The 24,034-nt window shown below is 57.6% G+C and overlaps 1 protein-coding gene across 4 annotated transcripts in view; it reads left to right on the forward strand.

The window, feature by feature from the left end:
* CACNA2D2 (calcium voltage-gated channel auxiliary subunit alpha2delta 2) overlaps positions 1–24,034 on the forward strand; it is a 233,036-nt gene that overhangs the window by 196,251 nt on the left and 12,751 nt on the right. For all 4 annotated transcript variants that reach the window (XM_061458299.1, XM_061458297.1, XM_061458298.1 and 1 more), the window contains 16 exons: positions 5,202–5,246; positions 12,174–12,312; positions 15,924–16,055; positions 16,292–16,349; positions 18,418–18,468; positions 18,619–18,718; positions 19,514–19,672; positions 20,164–20,271; positions 20,953–21,031; positions 21,232–21,281; positions 22,062–22,151; positions 22,233–22,301; positions 22,699–22,773; positions 23,237–23,311; positions 23,485–23,556; positions 23,867–23,938. In XM_061458299.1, the coding sequence (XP_061314283.1) occupies positions 5,202–5,246; positions 12,174–12,312; positions 15,924–16,055; positions 16,292–16,349; positions 18,418–18,468; positions 18,619–18,718; positions 19,514–19,672; positions 20,164–20,271; positions 20,953–21,031; positions 21,232–21,281; positions 22,062–22,151; positions 22,233–22,301; positions 22,699–22,773; positions 23,237–23,311; positions 23,485–23,556; positions 23,867–23,938 (1,374 nt within the window). The remainder of the gene's footprint in view (positions 1–5,201; positions 5,247–12,173; positions 12,313–15,923; positions 16,056–16,291; positions 16,350–18,417; positions 18,469–18,618; positions 18,719–19,513; positions 19,673–20,163; positions 20,272–20,952; positions 21,032–21,231; positions 21,282–22,061; positions 22,152–22,232; positions 22,302–22,698; positions 22,774–23,236; positions 23,312–23,484; positions 23,557–23,866; positions 23,939–24,034) is intronic.

Consider the following 24,034-nt stretch of genomic DNA (forward strand, 5'->3'; position numbering starts at 1 on the left):
GCACAGAAAGTGCATTGAAGCTGTGTTTATAACCCCCTTTTAGATAACAAATCACATTTTCTTTTGGCTGGCGAGTGTGTAGAATTGATATTTTTTTTTCTTCAGTTTAATGGGTTTGTGTGTTCAGGAATGATCTCCATCAACTGAGAGTCTTTATTGTGTTTGATATAATGTCAGCTTTCATTACGCTCGGAGAATTACTGTGCTAAAGCATCAACCTTGCTGTAGAGCCCTTCTGGCCAAAAAGCAGAACAAGAAAGTCATTCACAAAAACCCGGTTTTGGTGCTGTTCCCTCTTAAAAGCCAAGGACCGGGTTTCGGGGGGGGGGGGGGGGCTTCCCGTGCCCCCTGTTCTGCAGGATGGCCAGGCCGCTTGTGGCAGTCCCATGGGTGCAGTGGTTTGGTGTGGGGGCAGCTGGCTTTCCTCCCAGTGCTGCTGTGCCATCCCATCCCATCGCACCCCATGGCTGGCAGGGCAGGGCACCCACTGGCTCTCACATGTGCTGGCATCCCTGTGGTACCCAGGTGCAGCAGAGGCAGAGGCATCCACATCTCGTTTGAGGCGGTCTCGAAGGAGCGGGAGGGGACGGGAGAGGCCATGTAAAGAATAGCTGGCGAGGCGTGATCAGATAAAGCATCTTCTCAGGGAGATGAAGAAACTGTTGACAGGTCACTTAAATGTTTCCCCAGCTCTGTCAGAGAGGCAGAGGGAGGAAATTGCTTTTTAAAAAAAAAAAAGAAGATGCCAAGGCAGATTATGATGGCTGTTTCCACCTGTCCTGGGTAACGCGTACGGTCCCTGCCACCCAATAGGATGCGGAGGATAGGATGCATGGCGAAGGCGGCAGGAGAGGCATGGTCCCCACCAGGCTGGTCCTGGCTCCATCCTATGGTGGCTGGCACTAACCAGGAGTATTTTCCTCTTCCTGGGGACTGGGGAAGAGTTCATCATGCTGTGCGTGGACAAGGATAGCTCTATCCCAGGGGGACGAAAAGGCTCAGCCAGTGGCTGCTGGTGTTTGTGATTGCAGGTAGGAATTTTTCCCAGGAATTCATTTGGTCCCTGTGGCAGCCTGTTCCTGGCTCTGGCCCTCACACTGCTCGGTGGCAGAAGCACTTTCTTTGCCTTGTTACACAGCCAGGAAGTGCCCACAGTTATGTCAGGGCCAGGAGACCTCAGGGTGAGCACTCACAGACCTCCAGCCCCAGCTGGAGGGCAAACTGGCCAGTATGGACCCGTCCCCAGGCAGGGCCAATGGCCAGCCCCATCCCACTCCTCCTGACACAGGCAGGCTTGGTAGGGGTGATGTTGCAGTGGGATCACGCTGGGCCTGTCCCCATGCTCATCCCCTGCTGCCACCCAGCCTTAATGCAGGCACAGGGCTGTGGGTGCTGCAGGTGCAGTAGGAGCTGCATGAGCTGTGTGACACGCTGCAGGCTCTCTTCCATACAAAAGGTGCAACTATAAGCAAGATCTGTTGCTATTTCTGTGTTCTTAATGGTTCAGGGGCATGAATAACTCCCTAAATATTCACTGACCATTATAAGTGCTGATGGCAGAGGAAAGATGGGTTCATGAGCAGTGCTGTTGGTGCTGTGAGGGCATGCTGGCTCCTATTTGCTCTTCCCACCCACTGGGTCTGAGCAGGCACAGAACCTGTCACTTGGGTTGTCCCAGCATTGGCATGCCATGGGCTGGGATGCTGGCCCTGCCACCAGCCCCATCCAGCAGCTGGGAAATGTGCAGGTTCTGGCTTGGGATCCAGCTTGTCTTCCCCACCATCCCGAGTTCCTCCTAGCCACCTGGAGGGCATCCTGCTGCAGGATTTGGCTCTTCCAGAGCCAATTAAATCTTGAAAGAGATTTCCTGGCCACAGGGGTCACCTGTGCTGCTCGGAGAAGTGAAACTTGCAGCCGGGGAGCTGAGATGGGCCCAAATCAATGCGGTGCAGTGGGAGCTACCTGCAAAAACACCCTGAGGAGCTGCAGCACCCCCAGGGCATGCGATCAGTGGGGCGACCCTTACAAGGTGATGGTGAGCAGTCCTGCAGAGGGCAACAGACCCACAGGATGAGGATTAGGCAGCTTGGGTGATGTTACAGAGAAGCTGTATAGGGTGACAGTGAGCTGTGGCCCCTCTGTGTCCCTGCTGCTGTGTGATCCAGCTGGATGGGCTGGAGCAAGGAGCTGATGTGCCACCAACAACTGCTTCTGAGGCTTTTTTGGGGTGGTGGCAGCTGTGTGTGACATGGTTTGATTGCACCTCATCAGTCCGCTGGCTTGGGGGTTTGGGCCAGCACCGCTCCATCCTGACGTCTCCAGGCTGCAGCGAGATCGCAGAGCGCTGACCTTTCTGGTGTTATTTTTAGTTGCTGTAATTGTTTTAGGTGAAAAAAGAGCCGTTTGAGTGCTCTTGGAGAGGGCTGTGGGAGGGGTGTCGGGGAGCATTGGCCCTCACTGCCCACCCAAGACTCCCTGTGGCGTGGGCTGTGACTCAAACCTGGTGTGCTGGAGCATGGCCAAGGAGCACCCATGCCCAACCAAGCAGGGTCTTCCCTTGAGCTGCTGGCAAGGCTCCAGCTTGCAGCGACCCAGAACCCCACAGCCTGCTGTTGTCAGTTAGCTTTTTGCTGGGCAGTTTGGTGTAAAGTCGTCAAGGAGCGGAGCATGAGGCTGTCGGGAAGGGCTCTGGGTGGGGACAAGGAGGAGCCGGGGTCCACATGGAGACTGTGGCACACAGCACCCCTGGAGCCCCATCCAGGAGGGCCCGTTTGGGTCAAGCCCTAGCTGAGGTGGTGCAGTGACACAGAACCACAAGGGTTTGGTGCAGGCACAGTGGTTGCTGGGTGGCTTTGCCGGAGGAGCCTGGGCAATAACTCCAGCACTGCTGGCAGATTGCTCTGTGGCTGCTCTTGACCCCCCAAAGTCGTTTACCCCTAACTTGCAGTGAGGATTCAAGAGGCTGAAATCACCCTGTGCTTACCCGCTAGCGGCACAGCGCCGGCAGTGCCATTGCAGACATTGTCTGGCAATGACAGTGCAAGAGCATGGACAGTGGTTAACACCTCATTGCAGAGCAGCGGCCCAGCATCAGCCTCCCCTCCAACGCAACCCAGAGTGCTTTCTGCAGCTTGTTTGCAAGAATAGGGGCAATGTTTTGACCTAAATCCTTCAACATCCTCACCCCCTTGTTTTCTTTATTGGTATTTATTCTGAGAGGCTCTAGAAATATCAGTGCTATTTACACAGACCGGTGTTGGGTTTAATGTGGACCCAAGCTGGAGGAAGAGAGGATTACATGAAGAAGGCGAGTGTGGTCTGAAAAACAAATATTAGGGAGAGGAGAATGTAAGACCCCGTGTTGTCTCTCAGGAGAATTCCAGCATCTCCCTGCACTGTCTCCAAGGGCTCTGTCCCTCTTCCCTGGAATAAATGGTGCTAAGGACGTGGAGCTGCCAGCTCCTGCAGGCTCCCTCGGCCCCCATGAACTGCACCCAGCATCAGCAGGGTTGTGGCAAGGGGAGCGGAGCCTGGGATCGGGGCATGTCACAGGGCCAGGGCCACGCTTCCTACATGGGCCATCTCACATGCAGCCTCAGTTGCAGAGAGGGACAGGGACAGGGCCAGGATCTCACCCAGCTGCTGCTGGGGTCATCAAGGCTTGAAAAAGGGCATGGCAAGGGCTCTGTGATCCCTAGGGAAACCAGGAGGAGAGACATCCTTCCAGGAGGTCTGCTCCCCGTGACTGGATGTGCTGTGCCATGCCATAGCAGCACTGCAGCAGGTGAAAGCAGGACCAGGATCTCCTCCCTGAGCATCACTTTGTGCCCTCTCAGCCACTGTGGAGGGGATTTGAGCTTTTCAGAGGGGCCAATGGAGGATAAAATGAATAACAAAGCACCTTCTGGATGGCTGTTTGAGTCACACTCACTTCTGATTAAAGATCATTAGACATGAAATTAGCTCGTTTGTGTTACGGGTCTCCCGGGGGTTCCTTTAATTAGGAAGTGCAGATGGCCATGGACCCAGGGAGACACAATGCCAGTGAGGGGCAGGGGCACGCATTGGGCCGGGAGTGGCACAGGGAGGGCAGCCAAAGAGGAATGCAGGGTGTTCCCCTATTCTTGTTGTTGTAAACCTCTCAGCATCTTGCAACAAATCACAGGTAATTAATAAGTACTTTCCCTTAATGACTAGGCATTTTAATAGCAGAAATTGGAGGATGCTGCATCGATTTTGCTTAGCATGTTCCCCTCTTGGTGCAGTCTTATCACCGTGATTAGAGTCACAGAGCCCACGGGAGGGACCAGCCCTTCTACCCCATGCTGAAACTGCCCTGTGCCATCCCCGTGCAGTGGGAGGTGGGCCCACATCGCTTTCCGTGTTAAACAGCAGCAGGAGCGCTCATCCCAGAGCGCTGCCGAGCGCACGGGGAGGGAGGAGGCTGCGTGCATGGCGCTGCTGGCGGCTGAGTGAGTGGCAGACACGGTAGCACCGCAGCGGTGCGCGGCATCGCGCTCGCATCCCGGCGCACGGAGAAGAGTCTCCGAGTGCCCTTTAATTACCCTTCCTGATGGCACAGGGAACGCTGTTGTGACAGCACTGCTGCTCCCTGAAGTGACTCTTAACGAATCGCCTCGCATCCTGACACGTGGGGAAGAGGAATCTGAGCAGACCTTTCTGCCAGATAGGCTCTAAATACCCCAAATGAATGATGTGCATTTCTCTGCGGAAGCAAAGACTCTGCTCCCGGTTTCTGCCGTGCGGGAAGGGGGGGTTCTGCCAGCAGCAGGACCGCTGCCTGCCACACTGCCCATGCCCAGCTCTCCTGTGGCTCCTGTTGCTTGCAACAGGACCAAAGCATCCTGGGTTCAAGCCTCGCATTCAGTGGCAGCACAGAGGCCGTGGTCACACCAGTGACACCGTCACAGGGCTGTTTATCCATGGCAGAGGCTGTGCCTGGCCCTGCACTGCTGCAGCTCAGCAGCAGCCATGAGCAGAGGGAAGGCAGCAGGTGATGGCCAGTCCTTGGAGGGCAGACGAGAGGGATGTGGGATCCCAGCCATACCAAAGGGCAGGATTTGATCCCCAGCAATGTGGTGGCTGCCACCAGCATGACTGAGGGGATGGGTAAGGGGTGGGACCCCTTTGCCATCCTTGTGTCTGTCCATCACTAACTCAGCTCTCCCTTTTCTCTCCAGGAGGAAGACATCGAGTACTATGACTCCAAAGCCGACACTGAATACGTGAGTGCTGTCCCTCACTGCACTGCGGGCACAGTGACCACCCCATCACAGTGCTGAGCACCTTGCCGGGGCTGTCCCAGCACCATGCCAGGGAGCACAGCACAGCATTCCTTACAGCCAGTGTAACGACTCTGTGATGTGCAGTGTGCCCAATGTCCCCCCTTTGCTGTGGTGGCATCTGGGCCCGCAGCACCAGGTGGGCAGGTTGCTCCACTGCCTGCAAAAGTTACTAAAATTAAAGCTGGCATCTGAAATTCAAATGAAGAGCAAACCTTTAATTAGAGCCTGAATCTAATTCTCTGCCCCCCTCCCAGCACAGCCGTCCTGTGATTTCTGGCAATCAGTGCTTTAAATACAGACCCAACAGCTCCAGCTCTCCCAGCACTCCCAAGGGGGCTGGCATTTGCCAGCTCCTCCACACGGTAACGGTGACAGTGACGGCACTCAGGTGCCACGCTGTGGGCACACGGTGCTCTTGTCAGCAGTCGCTGCTGCCCCATGGCCCTGCTTTGCTGGCAGGTGATGTGTCACCCAGCTCCTGTGTTGTGCCATGCTGTGGGATCCTTCCACAACAGGGGCTCACTGGCTTAGTGATGCTCTTAGCGCAGGGCCACAGGGGACTGGGTGCATGACTGTGTACTCAGAGCTGGATGGAAGCCCTGGGCAGAGCAGGGGGGGGAGCTTGGGAGCAGCCCCAACCAGCACTGGTGACCCAGGACTGGTCCTTGCCCCGAGGCAGAGCCAGCAGCAGATGTGCCATCAGGATTCTGTACTGCAGCAGGAGGGGAGGAGCAGCAGCACGTAGCATTGGCAGCAACATGGCCTCATCCGAAAATAACACTTGGGTGACCCCACAAGGCTTCAGAAGACCCTGTGCAGAAGGGAGGGGAGGACCTAGGCTTGCTGAGGTCCCACTAGTCCAAGTGATGCACCCTGTGCCTGCCGAGCTCCAGCTCGCCTCTCACTCCACCTTGGAGGTGATGCCCCAAAGCGAAGCCACAGCAGCATGGGTGCCTTCAAAGCAGAGTTACTGACAAGGTGCCAGTGGCATTGTCCCCAGGCGGCTCCTTGGCAGGGGAAGCCAGCCATGGAGAGTCTGGGAGGTGGGATGGAGAGGTCAATGCTGTGACTGAAGGGAGGGGAACTTACTCTCCTGAGCAGGTCTCCCTGATCATGGTCCCACTCATTCGGAGCAGGGGATGTCTCCTGTCCCTCCTCAGCCTGGAAGAAGCTGCCAGAGGGAGGGAAGGATGCTGGTGTCCATGGCTGCTCCAGAGAGGACAGTTTATGGGCTTAAAATGCATTAGAGCAGATTCTGGGCAGAAGTGGAGGAAAAGCTGTTTGGTAGTCAAGGCAGAAGGCAGCCCGGGGAGCAGGGCAGCTCCCTGTCCAGGGGGGAAAGGAGCAGGACTGATGTTCCATCATGCTGGGCAGTACTTTTGCCATCACTGCCATGGGCTGCTGGGCACAGGGGAATTGGAGGTCCCCATGCCTGGTGTTGCCTGCTTTGACCAGTCCTGCCTGCCCACTCCCAGCCAGTGTCAGCAGCAGCCATCCGAGCTGGCAGCTCCTGGCTGCTAGCTTTGGGATTAGCCATTTCTGCAGATGAGGAGAGCACCCTGGTCACATTAGGCAGGATTAGGAAATAGGAGGCATCTCAACCTCAGAGCTGTGAGCCATGGGGCACCAGGGAGAAACCCTGCACTGCAGTGTGGCACCGTGTCCCTGGGGACCACAAAGCACAGCTCCCTGCGCACCGGTCCTTCGCCAAGAGAGGTGGCATGTCACTGGGGAGGAAGAGCCCTGCACACCCATCATCAACCACACCAGTCCTCCCATGGGGAAATATCCAGCAAAATTTGGGGTGTCCTATTGCCAAGGCTTGTGGGTTTGGTAGGGAGGGTGCTTCCCTATTGCTGTTGCTGCTTGCCAGTGAAATCCTAGCAAATTTAATCCCAGCAAAAATAATGGAGAGAAAAGAAGGTGATGCTCAAATAAAAAAAGGAGGGAGATGATACCAGAAGGTCTGAATGGAACTAAATAGTGCTCTTTCCATCTTTTCTTTATGTAGCTTCAATTTTGATATTTAAATTGAGCAGGATCTAGCTGAAGCGGAGTTAGTTCTGATGGACAATGCCTATTCAACGTAACCAGGGCTTATTCACAAGCCTTACGCTGGCTTTAACTACAGTGAGAAAGAAATGAGCTTCCTATTCATTTTGCTTGCACCTCAGCTCCACTATCTTCCTAAACAGATTTTGGATTTCCAAGTGGCTTTTAACAAATGGGAATATCAGGAAATTTTCCTGGGTGTCCTCATGGCTCTCAAAATGTTGGCAGAAGTGGAGTTTTCACCTTTCCCCACTAGCAAGGGCCGTGGGGTTTATCCAGGGAGGAGCGTTCTAATCAGCAGATTAGAACACCCTTGGATGGGTGTCACAGGCAGAACAACGCACAAGTAAAGTGATTTTCCATCTTAAGCACTGTGTTCATGGCAGATGATGGTGCTTAAGGCACAGCTGAGGCCAAATTCCCTTGGGATGTACTGTTTCCTGGTGGAAGGCAGCACAGCTCCATGAAGGTATCCTTGCCCCAAGGTCAGCCCTGCACACCCACCCAACTGCTCAAGGTCCCAGGGAGGGATGAGAGCGAGGGGCTGGTGGAGGGAGGCTCTGTGCCAGCACCTGCACCCTCTGGTGCAGGGGAGGCAGGGAAGAGCCCGCACCGATCCCGGCTGCAGGCATTGGCTGGGGCTGCAGGCAGGGGCTGGGGCTGCAGGAGGGGCTGTGGTTGCAGGCAGGGGCTGCCCTCTCGCTGCTCACCCCACACGGTCCACGCAGCAAGGAGAGGGAGGAGGAGACAAAAAAAGCCCCTAAATGTCAGCAGCAGATGAAGGGTGCTGGAAAATGTAATCTTCTAACTTTCTCAACTGATGTGACATTTGGATTTCCTCCCGATAAGCTATCAGCCCCACAAGTTTCTTTTGCCTTTTTCTTCTCTCTCTCCCCCCCCCTTCTCTCCTCTGGCTGGTAATTTAAAAATAAATGGTCTAGAAAGATCTCTAAACAGTACCTTTGGCAAAGATTAAAAAAAGCAGAGGGACAGGGGAGGAGGCTGGTTGTTATTTATAACCTGGGCTGCTATGAAAGCAGGAATGTGGCTGGAGAACGCACCGTCTCCCTCCCTGGCTTTACAGCACTGCCTTTCAGGAAAAGCTGAGGTGTTTAAGAAGGAGAAAAGGTCCTTTTGCATGTGCCTGGACTTCCTCAGCCGTGTGCTGAGGGCTGGCATTTGTATGCATTATTAGTAGTTATCACAGCGTGTTGATATGAATGTTTCACTGGCTTTTCCAGACTTAGCATGGATGGGTGCCCCTGGGAAATGCAAAAGGATGTGCATAACTCTGGGTGAGATATATTCGAGATCAGGTGGGGGGGACAGGATATGGGATGCAGGGATGCTGTCGGGGTGCTGTGGCTCACCATGATAGTACCAGGGGTACAAGGAGGAGCACTGCAAAGGAGGGCTGCAGCTGCCCGGCTCATCCGGAGCCGTGACACCCCAGCCAGCATCCCAGAGCATCCTCTTGCCCCGCTGGCTACATCAGCCCTGTGTTTGTCAGCGGTGCTGCCATTTAAGCAGTCATCATTAGCTGTGATGGCTCGTTCCCATGGAGATGAGCAACGAACGGGGGTGTCTGCATCCTGCCGAGGCATCGCTGCTGCACCAGGTCACATCCCTGGCTCGATCCGCAGCTCCAAACGCCAGCACTCCTGGGGACCCCCAATAGTCCGTGTGCCTGGGGCAGGCTGGCACTCCTCAGCCAGCCCCAGCCTGGATGTGAGGGAGGGCAGCTACTTGCCTGGAGCACGGCAGCCTCCAGTAAGGCTGTTGTGTGGTGCCACTGCTGCTCACTGGGTGTTGAGGCACCTCTGGGTTTTGCCCCCTGTCCATCATTTTGGGAGACTAAAGAGCAAATGTGGCTGTCAACGCAGCTGCTAAAGCACTGAAGGTGGAAAAAGCTCTCGGCACAGGATGACTTCTTACTGAAGCAATAAATACATATAATATTGATAGATTGCCATCGAGTCCATTTCTAATGGTGTGTAGCACATAATATATTCAATCTGTAGCATCTATTTGTGTTACGTTATGCATACCGTAACAGATAAATAGATGTTTCCAAGTTCTTTGGAAATGTAATGATGAGAAATGCTGCCGAATGGGGCTAGTGGCCTCCTGAGATGCTCGCAGTTAAACCAGTGTAAATCCAGGAGAACCTGAATCATCTTCTCCTTTCCTCTAATCAAAACTTAATGCAGAATTTCTTCCTCCAGCCCTCCCAAGGCAGCTCCTTGTAGCTCCAGCATAGCACAGAGACGCTCCATCCCTGCCCTGGCTGGTGACAGCTCTGCTGCCTTCATCCGGGTGGAAATGACCCCATTTCAGGGGCTAAATTCAGCCTGGCTTAAACAGGAGTAACTCAGTTGAGGTTGCGAGATTTATGGATAAAGGATAAGCATAGCTTGGATAAGATCAGCTCTTTCCTCGGGTCTGTTTGCCATATAGGTGTCAGTGATGCATGAAGTGTCCTACGTATAGATAGCTGTACATTTGTCTCCAAGATCTATACATATGCCTCTTTACAGCTACATGAATGAGAGCATCCAGACAGCGCCAGACCTGGCAGAATACAAATTAGCCCCTCAGAAGTGGGTGATATAACGGGATAATGATAAACAGAGGAGCAGTAATTATACACAGTGGTTCCAGCTCTCCTGAAGTGGGAATAACCATGCCAGCCTGGAGGAAATAGGGAGGATTGGATTTTGCCAGCTGCCAGCAATGGCAGGGGGGCAGCGGGTGAGCTGGACCCAGGCAGGGTGCCCTGCTGATTTGGGATGGAGAGGGACCGGGACACGTCACCAGGACTTTGCTGGACTCAGTAAAGAAAAGGGTTTAGTGTCAAAGCAGAGCTCTTGGTGCTGCAGGTGCCCTCGGGGCCACAGCTGTATCCTTCTAAAGCCTGTTTTCAGCAGGCACCTCTAAATCACTGTCTGGTGCTCGGAGAGGTTGGCAGGGGCAAACTGTTGTGTGTGTGCAACCACTTTCCCCCTGAGACCCAAGCCCTACATTGACAGCAGGTTTGGGGCCAGATCTGCTCTCTCCATAGCCGATGGCCCACAGCTGGGCAGAGGGATCCAGCAATAGGGTTTGTGCCTTTTCTCTGGATTTACTTGAAATTGAGAGAGTAATCTGGCTTTTTATCTTGGAGGCATGGCTCAGGGGAGGTGGGGACTGTCCCTGCCTGCCTCCCGCTTGGCTACTGCGGCTGTAATTGAGTTCAGCATCTTTCTGAGCAGGGGGAGCCCCCGCGCCGGGATCAGCTCGGCAGCGTGTTTACACTCACAATCCATCGGCTGGAATTAAAGCCCAAACCTTGCATATCAATCCTGTTACTCTCCTGAGCTGTGGCGAATGGTTTGGCCACCCCTCACAATGTCAGGGGAATGTCACTGCCTGGGTGGCCGGCTGGAGCTGGTGCAGGAGAGGTGGCATCTCTGCATCGTCTGCAAAGGGGCAGTGGGGAGGAGGCCAGGACGGGTGTTAAGCGAGCTTCAGAGTTTATTTCCAAGCACGTCGTTTTCCTTCCCATATATGGCTTTCCCAGGAGAAATTCCAATGTTTTGTCCCCACGGTTTTGTCAGGAGGAGCCTGGCCAGTGGGAGAGCTGCTCACACTGGGCCATGGAGGACAGCAGGATGGGACTGTGTCCCCACTGGTGCCAAGGTGCTGTCCCTAGCATGGCCCCACGTGAGCCCTGCCTGGAGCTGCTTGCACTTCCAGTCACATCCCTTGCTGTTCCTGTGGGCTGATCCCTTCTCACAATCAGATGCCTCACACAGGCTCCGGGATGGGCATCTCAGTCAGGGGGAGGCAAGAAGAGAGAGGCACTGAGCTGCTTCTTGGGGTGAATTCGCTCCCATGCCGGGCAGCTCAGCAGCCGGATCTCCTGCTCAGCCCCATCCAGCCCTGTCCCATTTGCTCCCACAGCCGGGGCCAGAGCCATCCTGTGTCCCAGCTTGGGCTTGGCCTGTCTGCCCCTCTGCTGCCTGTCCCTGCCCACAGATGGGGCAGGTAGCTCTGTCTCTCTCCAGTGGGATGTAGCAGCGGGGCACAAAGGGCAGATGTGGCAGTATCCCCCTGCTCCCTACCCTGAGCATCTCACAGCCCCCTGCAAACAGCCCTCCCCAGGCACTGGGCTTGTGCAGGGATGCAGCCGCTTGGACTCAGCACCTTCTCCCAGGTTTCTTTGCTCCCAGCAGGATGGTGGAGGCTGTTTCCTCAGCTCTGTGGTGAGGCCACCCCCTTTCTCCCGTTCCCCATGTGGTCCTGTGCCTCGGCTCCATCCCTATCCCCTGCCTGCAACCACACAGCCTCTGCCTGCACCAGCTCAGGCTGGTTCCAGAGGGGTTTTACCATGGGTGCCACTTTGGTAGCAGGGCCCCAAGAAGGGAGAAGAGGGCTGGGAAGGTGAGGGAGCGCGTTCCAGTGCCGGCAGCGGGGAATTCGCCGTCTCCCCACCATAATTAAATATTGTTTGCATTGCTTATTGACAGAGCACTAAGCTGCACTCGGGTTTAATTTGTTCTTTGATAGTTGCTTTTGCTGCTAATTGATTTTCAAGGCTTTTTTTTGGTTTGGGTTTTTTTGTGTTTGATTTAATACCTGCCAGCCTACCAAAGCTGGAGAGGCAAGAGGAACGCTTACCTCCGTGCCCTCCGGATCCCTGTGCAGGACAAATCCAGCAGGAGAGCCAGCACTGCTGGTCTCTGCAATGGGGATGAGCTTTGGGTGGCAGCACTCCCAGTGTGCATCCAGGGCTGGTACTTACAGGTGACTCCATGTGCTCTGCTCCTTCCCTAGGATGATCCTGATGGAGAAGAGATCGAGAGGGAGAAGTCCAACTCCTTGAAGCTGGAGTTCACCGATGATGCCAATTTCAAGACCAAGGTTAACTATTCCTACGCTGCCGTGCAGATCCCCACGGACATCTACAAAGGCTGTGAGTGCCCTTCCTCACCCATCCTGCTCCTCTTTGCACTGCCTGGCCAGGCTCAGCCTCCACCTCTCCTGCACCCCAGGGTGGTGGTCCCGGGGAGCCCTGGCTGGCTCTCGGTGCCAGGGCACACAGGCACTGAGAAGAGGCAGAGTCACTGTGTCAGGACAGAGGTGCCATGTCCTTCCCCAGGGACCCTCATGAGCTTGGCACAGGCCAAAGAGGCAAATTGGGGTTAGGGGCTATTAGGAAGGGATGGAGAGCAAAGGAGAAATGGTAATTACGGCACAGGGTAAGGCTTGGCTGCATGCACATGGCTGTGATCTTCCCTGTTGAAGAGTTCATCAAAGCTCAAGGAGGTTCAGAGCAGGTGCTGGGGACAATCAGAATGGACAATCAGAAGGATGGAGCAGCTCTGTGCAGGAACAATTACAGAGGCAGCAACTCCCTGCTCATAGAAGGGAGTGAGACAGGATGGGCAGTGGGAGAGGGTGAAGCAGGGATGCTTCCCCACTGGCTTTGGGCTGCTTGGGGCTGATGTCAGGAAAAGAGGGAAGAAGCAGCTGAAATCCTGCAGGAAGCCAGCCGAGGGTGATAGCAGGACAGTGCCATGGCACCCCAGGGAAGCCCCTTCCTCCCAGGAGCATGCAGGGGCTCTCAGCCCCAAGGCCATGCCCCTGTGGCTATTGGAGGCTGCTCCAGAAAGGGGGACAAGGGTCAGGAGCAGGCAGGGAGGGATGCGTGGACATATGGACAGCTTTAAATCCCCGCTGCGAGGTGACACAGTCCCTGAGCTTCCAGAGCACTCTCCTGCCTCTCCCTGCTGCCGTGGCACACGGTGACAGTCGGTCTCCATTTCCCTCTAGTGGCTGCTCTGCATTGAGCTGGGGACCGTTCCCAGCCGCACAGCATCCTCCAGCACCCGTGGGCTGCATCCTGCACCCAGTCCCAGACCCTACTGCTGGGGGCACCCTTTGTCTACTGCACAGCCGAGGGCACCCCCATCCCAACACCCTCCTGTCTTAGTGGCTTTTGCTGAGGGCTCCCGAGTGGTCACAGTGGTGACTGGAGCTGTGCAGCCCTTTCCTGGTGCACGGGCTCATCGCCGGCACAGCCACGCTGGCGCAATGATTCCACCGCGGTGGCAGCAGTGGATTAGAAATTTGCAATCAGTTTTATTACGCAGCCAGTGCAGACCAGGCAGTTAATGAAGCACATCCTGCGAGCGGGGTGGGCTGGCAGGGTGAGATGTTCATTACTCCTCACCCCTGCTTGCCAGCCAACACCGCAGCTGATGCCCTGCCACGGCCACGTACATCACCGCGCACGGCCGTGGGATGACAGCAAACTGGAGATGAACGTGCTCCAGGGACTCACAACTGCTCAGACAGGGGTGCTGGAGAGGGGACAGGGCAGTGCGGGGTCAGCTGAGGGATCGGACCCATGTTCAACCACACCAGGATGCTCCAAAAAGCCACGGTGCAGGGCAGGGTGCTCAGCTCACCTGCTGCAGCCCGGACAGTGGGTTTGGGGTACAGGCACAGGGCCGCCCGTGTGCCCTCTCCTGCTGGGGACACCAGCAAGGGTGGCCGGGCCCTGCAGAGCTGCATGCGAGGAGCGCAGCTGCCGTGGGTGCCAGCGGAGAGCCGCTATCGCTGCCTGGCACGCTAATTAAAGGCGTGCGGAGCCGCCCTCCGCCGTCACCCCTCACTACACACACAAATTACATCCTATGTGTGCTTTATTTACTGTGCCCCTTTTAATTAAATGTGCAATCGCTCGCGGGCGGGGCGGGGCTGAGCTCACCCTCATGGGGACAGGGACGAGATGGGGACAGGGATGGGGATGGGGGGGGGGGGGCTGTCAGCTCCAGCCTGGACCAAGGGGCACAGGAGCCATCCATGGACACAGCCTCCTGTCCGATGGGCAATAGCTCATCATTCTGCATGTGGGCAGATTGTAGGGGCTGTGTTTGTGTGAGGGACACTATAGGGGCTGCAGTTGTGTACATGGGTGGTGGAGGGGCTGTGTTCACATGCAAGGATGGTATAGGAGCTGCATGGATGAGCAGGGATGGTTATGGGTGCTATGTTCACATGTAGGGGTGGTATAGGAGATGCATTTGTTTGCAGGGGTGGCATAGGGGCTATATTTGTTCATAGGGATGATATGGGGCCACTTTTATGCTCAGGGAAGGTACAGGGACTGCATTCTGGCTCAGGGATGATACAGGGGCTGTGTTTGTGCTTGGAGATGTGTTCATGGACAGGGAAGGTTTAGATTTAGGATCTGCATTTGGCACAAGGCTGGTGTGGTTCGTGGTCCTCAAGGGGCTGGGGCTGTTGGGGATGTGTCAATGCCCAGTGTGGTGCCCAGCTGAGGCTGGCAGCAGTGCCCAGGGCTGCTCCAGGCAGCAGGAGCCTGGTAGCCTGCTCACAGACCCTTCTCTTGGGAACAACCACATCCCATGACTGAGCCAAGCAAGAAACCCTGCTAAGTGCCAGGTATCAGTGTGGGCATGGTGCTGGGAAAGGGCTGGGAGATACAGAGTAAATCGTGGTTTGAAGGCAAAGCTGCCCACGGGAAGTCTTCTTCAGCAGTGGTGCTGGGATGCAGGGATCCAGGATTCACCATGCATGAAACCTGCCCAATGTCTCACCAGCACCCCAGGACCATGGTGAATGCTTGAGTAGGTGTTTTGAGGAGGGACAAGTACAGGAGGAAGCCTGAAGAGAGCTTTGTGTGCTCCCCTGCAGCTCTGCCCAGTGCCAAGGAGCAAGGCTGCTCCTGGGAGCTCTTGCACCCCAAAACTGCATTGAGGGTCCCCTCAGGGTGCTGGTGGCTGCCTTCTCCTGCCTGCAGCACACAGCCACCGTTGGCTCCTCCACACCACAGCCCCAAGGCAGCCCAGCACGGGCTGCTGATGGACACCATAGGGGTCTCCCCACCTGCCCAGGGCTCAGAGTACCCACAGCGTTTGGGGTCCCAAGGCAGCCTTCCCACTGGCCCTGTACCTGCCGTGCCACACCAGCCCCCCCACACTCCATCAGCCTCCCTTGATTAATCACAGGCTGGGGCTGCCAGCAGCTTATCTTCTGCTTTAATAGCTGAATAATTTAAAACCGCTGTTTGCCGGCATCTTAATTGCTTCTGCGTCAGGTGCAGGAGGCAGCAGGAATGCAGAGTGGGGCCGGGAGGCTCCGCACAGCCCCGCAGGGACACAACCCTTTGGTTGCCCAGCTGGTGACTCTCCCTAGGGAATGGGGCTGGCACGGTGGGGGTAGGAGCCCGCTGGGAAGGGGGTGAGATGGCAAACTGGCTGTCTCCAACAGCAGCTGTCCCTGCCCCCGAGCCAGGGGATGGGGATGGTGAGCGCACAGGGGAGCACCTGTAGGGTGGCTCGGGTATCTGGGGACACCACAGCAGGGTGATGGTGGAGCTCCATGGGAAAGGAGGGTGCGGGAGCAGCTGTAAAGCCCCTGGGGGCTCCTCCATGGGCAGAGGGAGCACACTACCTCTCCCTCCCTGCCCTCACCATGGGGACACCACGGTCCCCATCTCCCCCAGCTCAGCTGCTCCCCACACTCATCCACCTGCCCTGTCTCTGTCTGCCGCAGCCACCGTCATCCTCAATGAGCTGAACTGGACGCAGGCGCTGGAGGATGTGTTCATCGAGAACAGAAAGGAGGATCCCTCCCTGCTCTGGCAGGTGTTTGGCAGCGCCACCGGCGTCACCCGCTACTACCCCGGTGAGTGCCGATGGGGGCTCTGGCCAAGGGCAGCCCGGGCCCTTCTCACTGTGGGATGCAGGTGAGCATCCTCCAGTGCTGGCTCCGGGGCCACCCGGCACATGTAACCCTCCTGTGCCAAAGCGCATTGGTGTGAGCTCCCTGCCGGAGCCTGCTGCTTCCTCGGCCCTGGGCATCCCTCTGCCCCATCCCCTCTATCCCCGCTGCCTTGCTCACCACCTGCCTTCCCCCCACAGCCACCCCATGGAGAGCCCCCAATAAGATCGACCTGTATGACGTGCGCAGGAGGCCCTGGTAAGGGGGTGCAGGTGGGGAGGGGGGTCCGTTCACTGGCCCTTCCCTGTCAGGAGCAGCCAGCTCCCTCCCCTTTTCATTTCACACATGGCTGCCATTGGCAAATGGACACCCTAACACAGGCAGGGGCATCTGAGCTGCAGCTCTTGGCTCCCACTTCCCTCCCCTCTTCCCAGGAAGGCAGAGCAGGTTGGAGAGATAAAGCCTTGGATGCAGATGAAGTGTTGAGAGTTACCCCACACCCTGTCCCCTACTCCACAGCCACTGCTGCCGGTGCTCAGTCCTGGCCAGCATTCCCATCCAGAGGGGAAAACAACCACAAGCCGGGAGGATGGAGAGAGCAACGGGCTGTGGTGAAGTGATAGCTGCAAGCAGCCATTTAGCTGCACACTGAGTGAGGCAGGATTGAATCCCTTTAGCTCAGATAGAGGTGCTGGCTTGCCAGCACGTAGTTACCGTGCTGCCTGTGGGGCTGGGGAAGCTGTGGCCTCATCCTGCCTGCGGTGGCTGCCTAAAAGTGCAGGCATGGAGGGGAAAGCAGGCGCAGGTCTCCAGCACCTGCCCGGGGTGCCCCATATCCCAGTGGATCACCCGCTGCCCGGCCCCCTGCCTGCACCAGGAGCTGCCTGTCTCCTTGTCAGAAAAATGAATGGCCCTGCTCCTATGGTTAATTGTCTTTGATTGCTCCACATTAATTATTAACTGTTCTCTGCTGGGCCCTCTGTGTGGGTTACTGGCAGAGGGGGGACTGGAAGGCTGTTGGGGGGGGGATGGTGATGTATGTGTGGGCTACTGAGCCTGGCTCCCTGCCCACTAGCCAGGCTGGCCACCACCATCTTGCCCACCCAGCCATGGAGGAGCAGCAGCACCCTTCATGCTGGGGGGGGGGGGGGGCAGCACACCCTGGGGACACTCCTTTGGGGTCCTCTCCTGCCCCCATGCCGGGGTCCAATGCAGCACACGGCCACTACTGCTCTGCTCTCTGATGCCAGGCCCAGCAGGGACCGTGGTCCTGCCTGCAGCCTCGGCAGGGCCACCAGCACCGCTCGCCTGCCTTCCCCTCCCTTGATGAATGGCACTATTAACCACAGCCTTCTCCCGCGGAGCCCAGGGTATTCATCTGCACGGGGCACTGGAGATGGATGTGCTGCCACAGCCCATTATGGGCAGCATCTTAGCTGGGCTCTGTGCTGTGCCAGCAGCCCTGCCCCGAGCCCCCCAGCCCCACCATCAGTGTGAAGCCTGTGGGCAGCTGCCTGCCCATCCTGCATCCCAGCGTGGGGGAGCTTTGAGGGGATACAGAACCCACACTGGGAGGGACCCATGTGCCAACATCCAGCATCCCGCCTGGATAATCACTTGTAATTAGGGAACATCAGGACCTGGGATTAGCAATCAGAGCCTGCCCCTTCCCCAGTCCTCCCCAGTAATGGTGAGTAATTGATACTAATAATACACTAATTAATTTGTGTCAAGCCAATAATGAGGCTTCCTTGGACTTGGTAGGATCAGGCCCCACTTGATGGGATGGGGAGGCTGGGCTCTGCCTGGCCCTGGCTGGGATGGGTGCTGAGCACCACGCAGGATGGCACAGCAGGGCTGGGAGCAGGACCAGGTGCTTGGAGGGGTGAGGGAGGCTTCCCTAATCATTTTCGGGGGGAGGATTTACGTAGTAGTATTATTTTTCCTCCTCGTAGCTAAAAATAACCTAATCAGCCTGGCCTTTGAAGCTACCAGGGGGGTAAATAGCATCTTAATATGGATGTGTGTGTCAGCATAATCAGCACGCAGAAAAGGGCCTGCGATGATGGAAGAGTTTAGCATTTAGAGCTCATTAGGCTGATACGGTACCAAGCGGCGGGCGCTGGCGTTATGCCGTGCTGGGCTGCGCTGTGCTGCATCCTCACCTCTGCTCACCCGCTGGCACCTCGTCCCTGCTCCTCACCGTGGGTCACCACAGCCCTGGTGCATGGGTACTCAGCACGGCTGTGCCTGGCACAGCTTTAATCTGGGGATGCTCCCAGCAGGGTTGGGGTCAAGCCTACTGAACCCCCTCTGCACCCCACAGGTACATCCAGGGAGCCTCGTCCCCAAAGGACATGGTCATCATTGTGGATGTGTGAGTACACGGGTGGGGGCTGAGCCAGACCAGGATGGTGGCACAGGTCACCGGGCTGCCACTCTCCCACTGGTGGCCATGTGGAACAGCACTGGTGGGGAGCCCCGTCCCCCCTCACTGCTGAGCCCCAGCTCCCCTCTCTCCTGCCAGGAGCGGCAGCGTGAGCGGCCTCACCCTCAAGCTGATGAAGACCTCTGTCTATGAGATGCTGGACACCCTCTCAGATGACGATTATGTCAACGTGGCCTCGGTGAGTGCTGCAGGGTGGGCAGCAGAGCTGTGCCCCGCAGCCAGCTCCCAGCTCCCCACTGTGAGAGTCCTTTGCCCCCAGCCCCACCTGGCAGCGAGCTCTGCAGAGAGAGAAATGCCATCTCTTTCCTATTTAACCACCCACCTGCACATAAGCAAGGACATGGCTGCTGCAGGCTTGGCTCTCCGTGGTGGCAAACCAGAGCTGCTCCCATCGCAGGGCATTTGGCAGAAACACTCCCAGGGTGATCCCAAGCAGCCACTGCCATCATTCCCCCGGTGGCGATGCCACCCGCCTGTGACCTCGGGCAGCACAGTGGCCGTGCCACCGCATCTGTGCCTCGCTGGGCACCCAGCCCGTGCCGGCCCTCCCCTGTCTGGCCACAAGCACGCCGGCGCTAATTAACGTGTCTGGCCTGGCTCCCTCAGCTGGATCGCTGCTCCCCTAATGAATGGGCCCTATTGCCAGCAAATGAAGCCATAAGCGGGAGACAGCACCTGCTCCCGCTGCCGGCACGCCGTGGCACGGCTGCTTGCACGAGGCAGGGGGGCACCCTGCAGAACCGAGGGTGCAGGTGAGCCCACTGCCAGCACCCGCTGCCAGCACCCGTGCTGCGTGGCTCAGTGCTGCGTTTGGCCCAAGCTAAGCCTTGGTCTCAGCATCAGCCATCCCTGGGACATGGGATATAGGATGCTCAGGCCACCTCCCATCCGTGGGAGCTGTGTGGCGGGTGGTTTGTGCCTGCTGGGGCTGCCTCTGTCCCCGTCTGCAACCTACTCCTGTTTTGTCTCCCAGTTCAATGAGAAGGCGAAACCGGTGTCATGCTTCAAGCACCTGGTGCAGGCCAACATCCGGAACAAGAAGGTCTTCAAGGAGGACGTGCAGGGGATGGTGGCCAAGGGCACAACCGACTACAAGGCTGGCTTTGAGTACGCCTTCGACCAGCTGCAGAACGTGAGCTGGGGGCCAGAATGTGGGGTAGGGTGAGCAGAGTGTACCCATGGGTGCTGGGGGCCTTGGGAGAGCTCTGAGTACCTGGCTGCTGCCCTGTACCTGGGGCTTCAACATCCAGAGGGCTCCTTGTCCTCCTTTGCAATGCTGGGGGGTACATCCCACTTGCTGGTGTGCTGTAGCTGAGGTTTTGCTGGAGCCGCAGCCCCTCTATGTTATTAAAAGCCATGAGAGCTGGGTGGAGGGGGATGGAGCCAGACACCGTGCCAGAGGCAAAATAAAGATGAATGGTGCTATTAGGTGCTGAGCAGCAATAATCACAACATCATTTCCAAGCAGACAGTGTCCCTCCTCCTGCCCATTCACCCTGACCACCCTCACCCCACTGAAACAGGCTGGGAAAAGAGATGGGTCGTGGCCAGCCCTCCTGGCCGCATCCAGCCCGGCACAGCTCGCTCAGGTCCAGCCTCAGGCGCCATTTCTCTGCCCCACAGTCCAACATCACACGTGCCAACTGCAACAAGATGATCATGATGTTCACAGACGGCGGTGAGGACCGAGTGCAGGACGTCTTTGAGAAGTACAACTGGCCCAATAAGACGGTGAGGGGCTGTGGGGTCATGTGCCAGGCTGAGGCTGCTCACTAGGGAGAGAGGGGGCTGCTCCAGCTCCATTGCCAGCTTCCACCTTGTTTGACTCATCCCCATCCTCTCTCCCTGACAGCCTGCTTCTGCTGCTGCCCTGGTAATGGGACAGCTGGCACGTCAGTGCTGTTTATAGCTGGTTCCCACATTGGCGTGAGGGAGGCAATGGGACGAGGCATGCCGCAGGCTGCTGGGGAGGGGATGGGGCTGGTGGGCTTCATAAATGCCATCCCTGGGGAAAGCACACCCCAGCTGGGAGCAGACAAACCTGCAGGAGGGTCTCCACCAGGACCTGAAGACCTGTGAGGTGGGGAGATGTGATCCATGCAATACCCTCAGGGATCACAGACCCTTCTGGGTGCAGCGATGCTCCAGCACAAAGACCCCTGGGGCGGGGGGCTTTGGCCATCACAGTGATGCTGCAGCATAGGAGTGGCCATGGCTGGGTGAGGAGAGGGGCTGCCCTGCTGCCAGCACAGCCAAGCATCCGCGCCTCCTGCCTGCCTGCACTTGGCTGGGGGCATCTCAGTCTGTGGGCCATGGCAGGCAGTGCCACGCTGTCCCCGGGGAGGGTGCCATCAGCCGGTGTGGAGGCCCTGGGTGCCCACCGGCCATCCCTCACCGTGTGCTCTGCCGCAGGTGCGGGTCTTCACCTTCTCAGTTGGGCAGCACAACTACGACGTGACCCCGCTGCAGTGGATGGCCTGCGCCAACAAAGGTGAGCGGGGCCGGCACCCAGCGGGCGCCAGAGGCTGCAGGGGCTGGGCTCACCCCTCCAATGGGGGCTGGCACCGGTGCTCCGGTGTGTGCCGCTGCCAGCAAGGCGCTTGCTGCAAGCCTGGAGGGCAGCAGGACAGCCAGGCTGCTGGACAGGCAGATGGAGAACCCCCCCAGCTGCCTTTCTCTCTCTTTCCCAAGGTTACTACTTTGAAATCCCCTCCATCGGTGCCATCCGCATCAACACGCAGGTACGTCAGGGTGCAGGCAGGCAGCACTGCCCTCTGGGGATGGGGTGCCCTGCCTTGGGCTGTGCTCAGGCAGCCGCAGCCCTGGCAGTGAGCCTAAGGCTGGCAGTGAGCACGGCAGCGAGCTGGGGAGCTGAGCCCTCAGCCAGGCCGTGCGCTATTGAAATAAGTAATTCATCTTCTGCAGCTCCCCACGGACCTGCTGCCTTTTGAGTGACTAATTATGAGACATGAGGCTTTAATGAGCACACAGCAGAGCGCAGGCGGGAGCAGGAGCAGGCAGGGCCACCCCAGCAGCAGCCCATTCTCCTGCCCCTTTTCCATATTGGATGCACATGGTAGGCAGGTGGTGAGGGTACCTGAGCAGGGCAGCCCCTCGGGGCAGGGTTGGCATCATGGCACAGGGGCTGTCCCCTGCCCAGAGGTCTGCCTTGGCAAGGAGAGCCAGGATAAGGGAAACCTGCCTCAGGAGAAGATCCCAAAAGGCCAGGATGGATGGGAGCTGGGAGAGCTCTGGCTGATGCTTCCTGGGGAGCCCCTGCCCTGCCCTGCCCTGACAATAGTGAGCAGCATCTTGTTTGCATCTCTACAGGCCGTTTGGTTTCAGCTGGAGCATCACCCTTGGATGCCAAGCTCCTTCCCCTAACTCAGCCTGCAGCCAGGGCTAGCACCAAGCACTCTGTTAATAATCCCAGGGTGTGCACGGGGACAGGGCTGTCACCAGCTTGGAGCAAGGAGGCATCGGTTTCCACATGGTGCTTTCTCCATTTTGTGTTCTTGCAGGAGTACTTGGATGTGCTGGGCAGACCCATGGTCCTGGCAGGGAACCGAGCCAAGCAGGTTCAGTGGACCAATGTCTATCAGGATGCCCTGGTAAGGATCCCCCATCCTCGGGGTGCAGGTGGGGACCCCCAGTCTCCCAGCCCCATAGGACACCCTTCTGTGCTTGTGCAGGGGCTGGGCCTGGTGGTGACTGGCACGCTGCCAGTGTTCAACCTGACGGAGGACAGCAGTGACAGGAAGGTAGGAGACTGTGGCTGCACCAACCTGCCTGCACTGGGACCCCCATTGTAGGGTTGCGGGGAGAGTGCCCCGATGCCGGCTGCATGGCTGGGGGGCACTGGCACCCCGGGGTGATGCCTGGCCTGCACCCCCTCCCTGGGGTGGTACCAGGGTGACTGCCATCCCGCTAGCTCTCCCATTCAGTGGGGCCAGCTGGCAGCTGCAAGTCCCTGGGGGATGCAGTGTCCCACGGAAGGCTCTGGGGGGGCTGGCACGTCCCACCCTGTGCCCCTGCAGTGTCTGGATCTCGACACACATCCTCAGAGGGAGAAGAGGTCCCTGTTTCCCCATCCCTGTACTGGTGGTGACAGGTGACAACCCTGGTCCTACCTGTCCCCCTCCCTGCGCTTCCTTCCAGAACCAGCTCATCCTGGGCGTGATGGGGATCGATGTGGCTCTCAACGACATCAAGAGGCTGACGCCGCGATACAACGTGCGTGGGGTCCCTTCCCCTCCATCCCTGCCCTGCACTGCCCAAGCTTGGAGTGGGAACCCGCTGCAGGGAGCCCCGAGCTGCAACCCACAGCACCCCATTGCACTTCCAGCAGTGCTGGTGGTAGCAGGGTGCTGAGGCCATGACTGCAGGCAGGACTAGGGCAGGCAGACAGGGATCATAGCTGAATGATGCTCTGGGAATCAGAGCAGAGCCCAAACCCTTGCAGGGTGAGCAGGCAATAAACCTTGCCAGCCTGGGGAAAGGGGCAGCAGGCAAAATCCAGAGCCAGGATGAGAGATGCTGTTGGCTGAGAGTAGAAATAGATGGATAGAAAAGGCTGAGCCCCAGGGGTGGCATGGGGTGAGCTCTGCCTGCAGAGGTGAGGGCGATCACACCGTCACAGCATGGCGTGGTTCAGAGCCGCCTGGCCAGCCTCATCCCTCCTCCTGTCCTCTCGCAGCTGGGGGCAAACGGTTACGTCTTCGCCATCGACCTGAACGGCTACGTCCTGCTGCACCCCAACCTGCAGCCCCAGGTGAGGAGGGGCCTGTTGGGGTGGCAGCAGCAGGGTTATCCGGGTCCTGTGGGATAAGGCAGCTTCCCGGGGTCGTTGGGAGCTAATTGTGGGAATTGTGATGAGTTTGCCTGGACTCAGCAGCGGATGCGGGAGCCCTGAGCCCTTCCCTGGCTCTCTCTCTCTGCCTGCAGATCATCAATTTCCGTGAGCCGGTGACGCTGGACTTCCTGGATGCTGAGCTGGAGGACGAGAACAAGGAGGAGGTGGGCAGACCCAGGGGCAGCTTTTGGGGTACATGCTGCCCCCATCTGCAGTTGCAAAGGGCACTCAGCCCCTCCAGCCTGCCCTGGGGAGCACCTCACCCTAAGGGCCCTGGCACATATCCCGTGGGATCATGGCAGGGATGGGAGCTGGGTCACTGTCCCCTGGGTGTGAGCATGATGATCCCCTGACCCCAGGCTACTCACCCTCACATCTGCACCCCTGCTGCAAACCCACTGGGGGGTGGGTGCCCGCAGGCACATGGCAGGGCTCTGTGACCCTCAGTTGCCTCCTCCCTCTGTTGTCCCCCAGATCCGGAGAAGCATGATTGATGGGAATGATGGGCAGAGGTTCATCAAGACCCTCATCAAGTCTCTGGATGAGGTAATGCTGCAGGGAAGGGGGTCATGGTAAAAGCTACCACTGTGCTGAGCACCACCCCAGCAGCCGGGGTTCCCTGTCACTGCACCAGCAGTGTCC

This window comes from Pezoporus flaviventris, unplaced genomic scaffold, assembly GCF_033815535.1.
Source record: "Pezoporus flaviventris isolate CSIRO_AGI_PZ_B2104156 unplaced genomic scaffold, CSIRO_AGI_Pfla_v1 ptg000026l, whole genome shotgun sequence".
Taxonomy (NCBI): domain Eukaryota; kingdom Metazoa; phylum Chordata; class Aves; order Psittaciformes; family Psittacidae; genus Pezoporus; species Pezoporus flaviventris.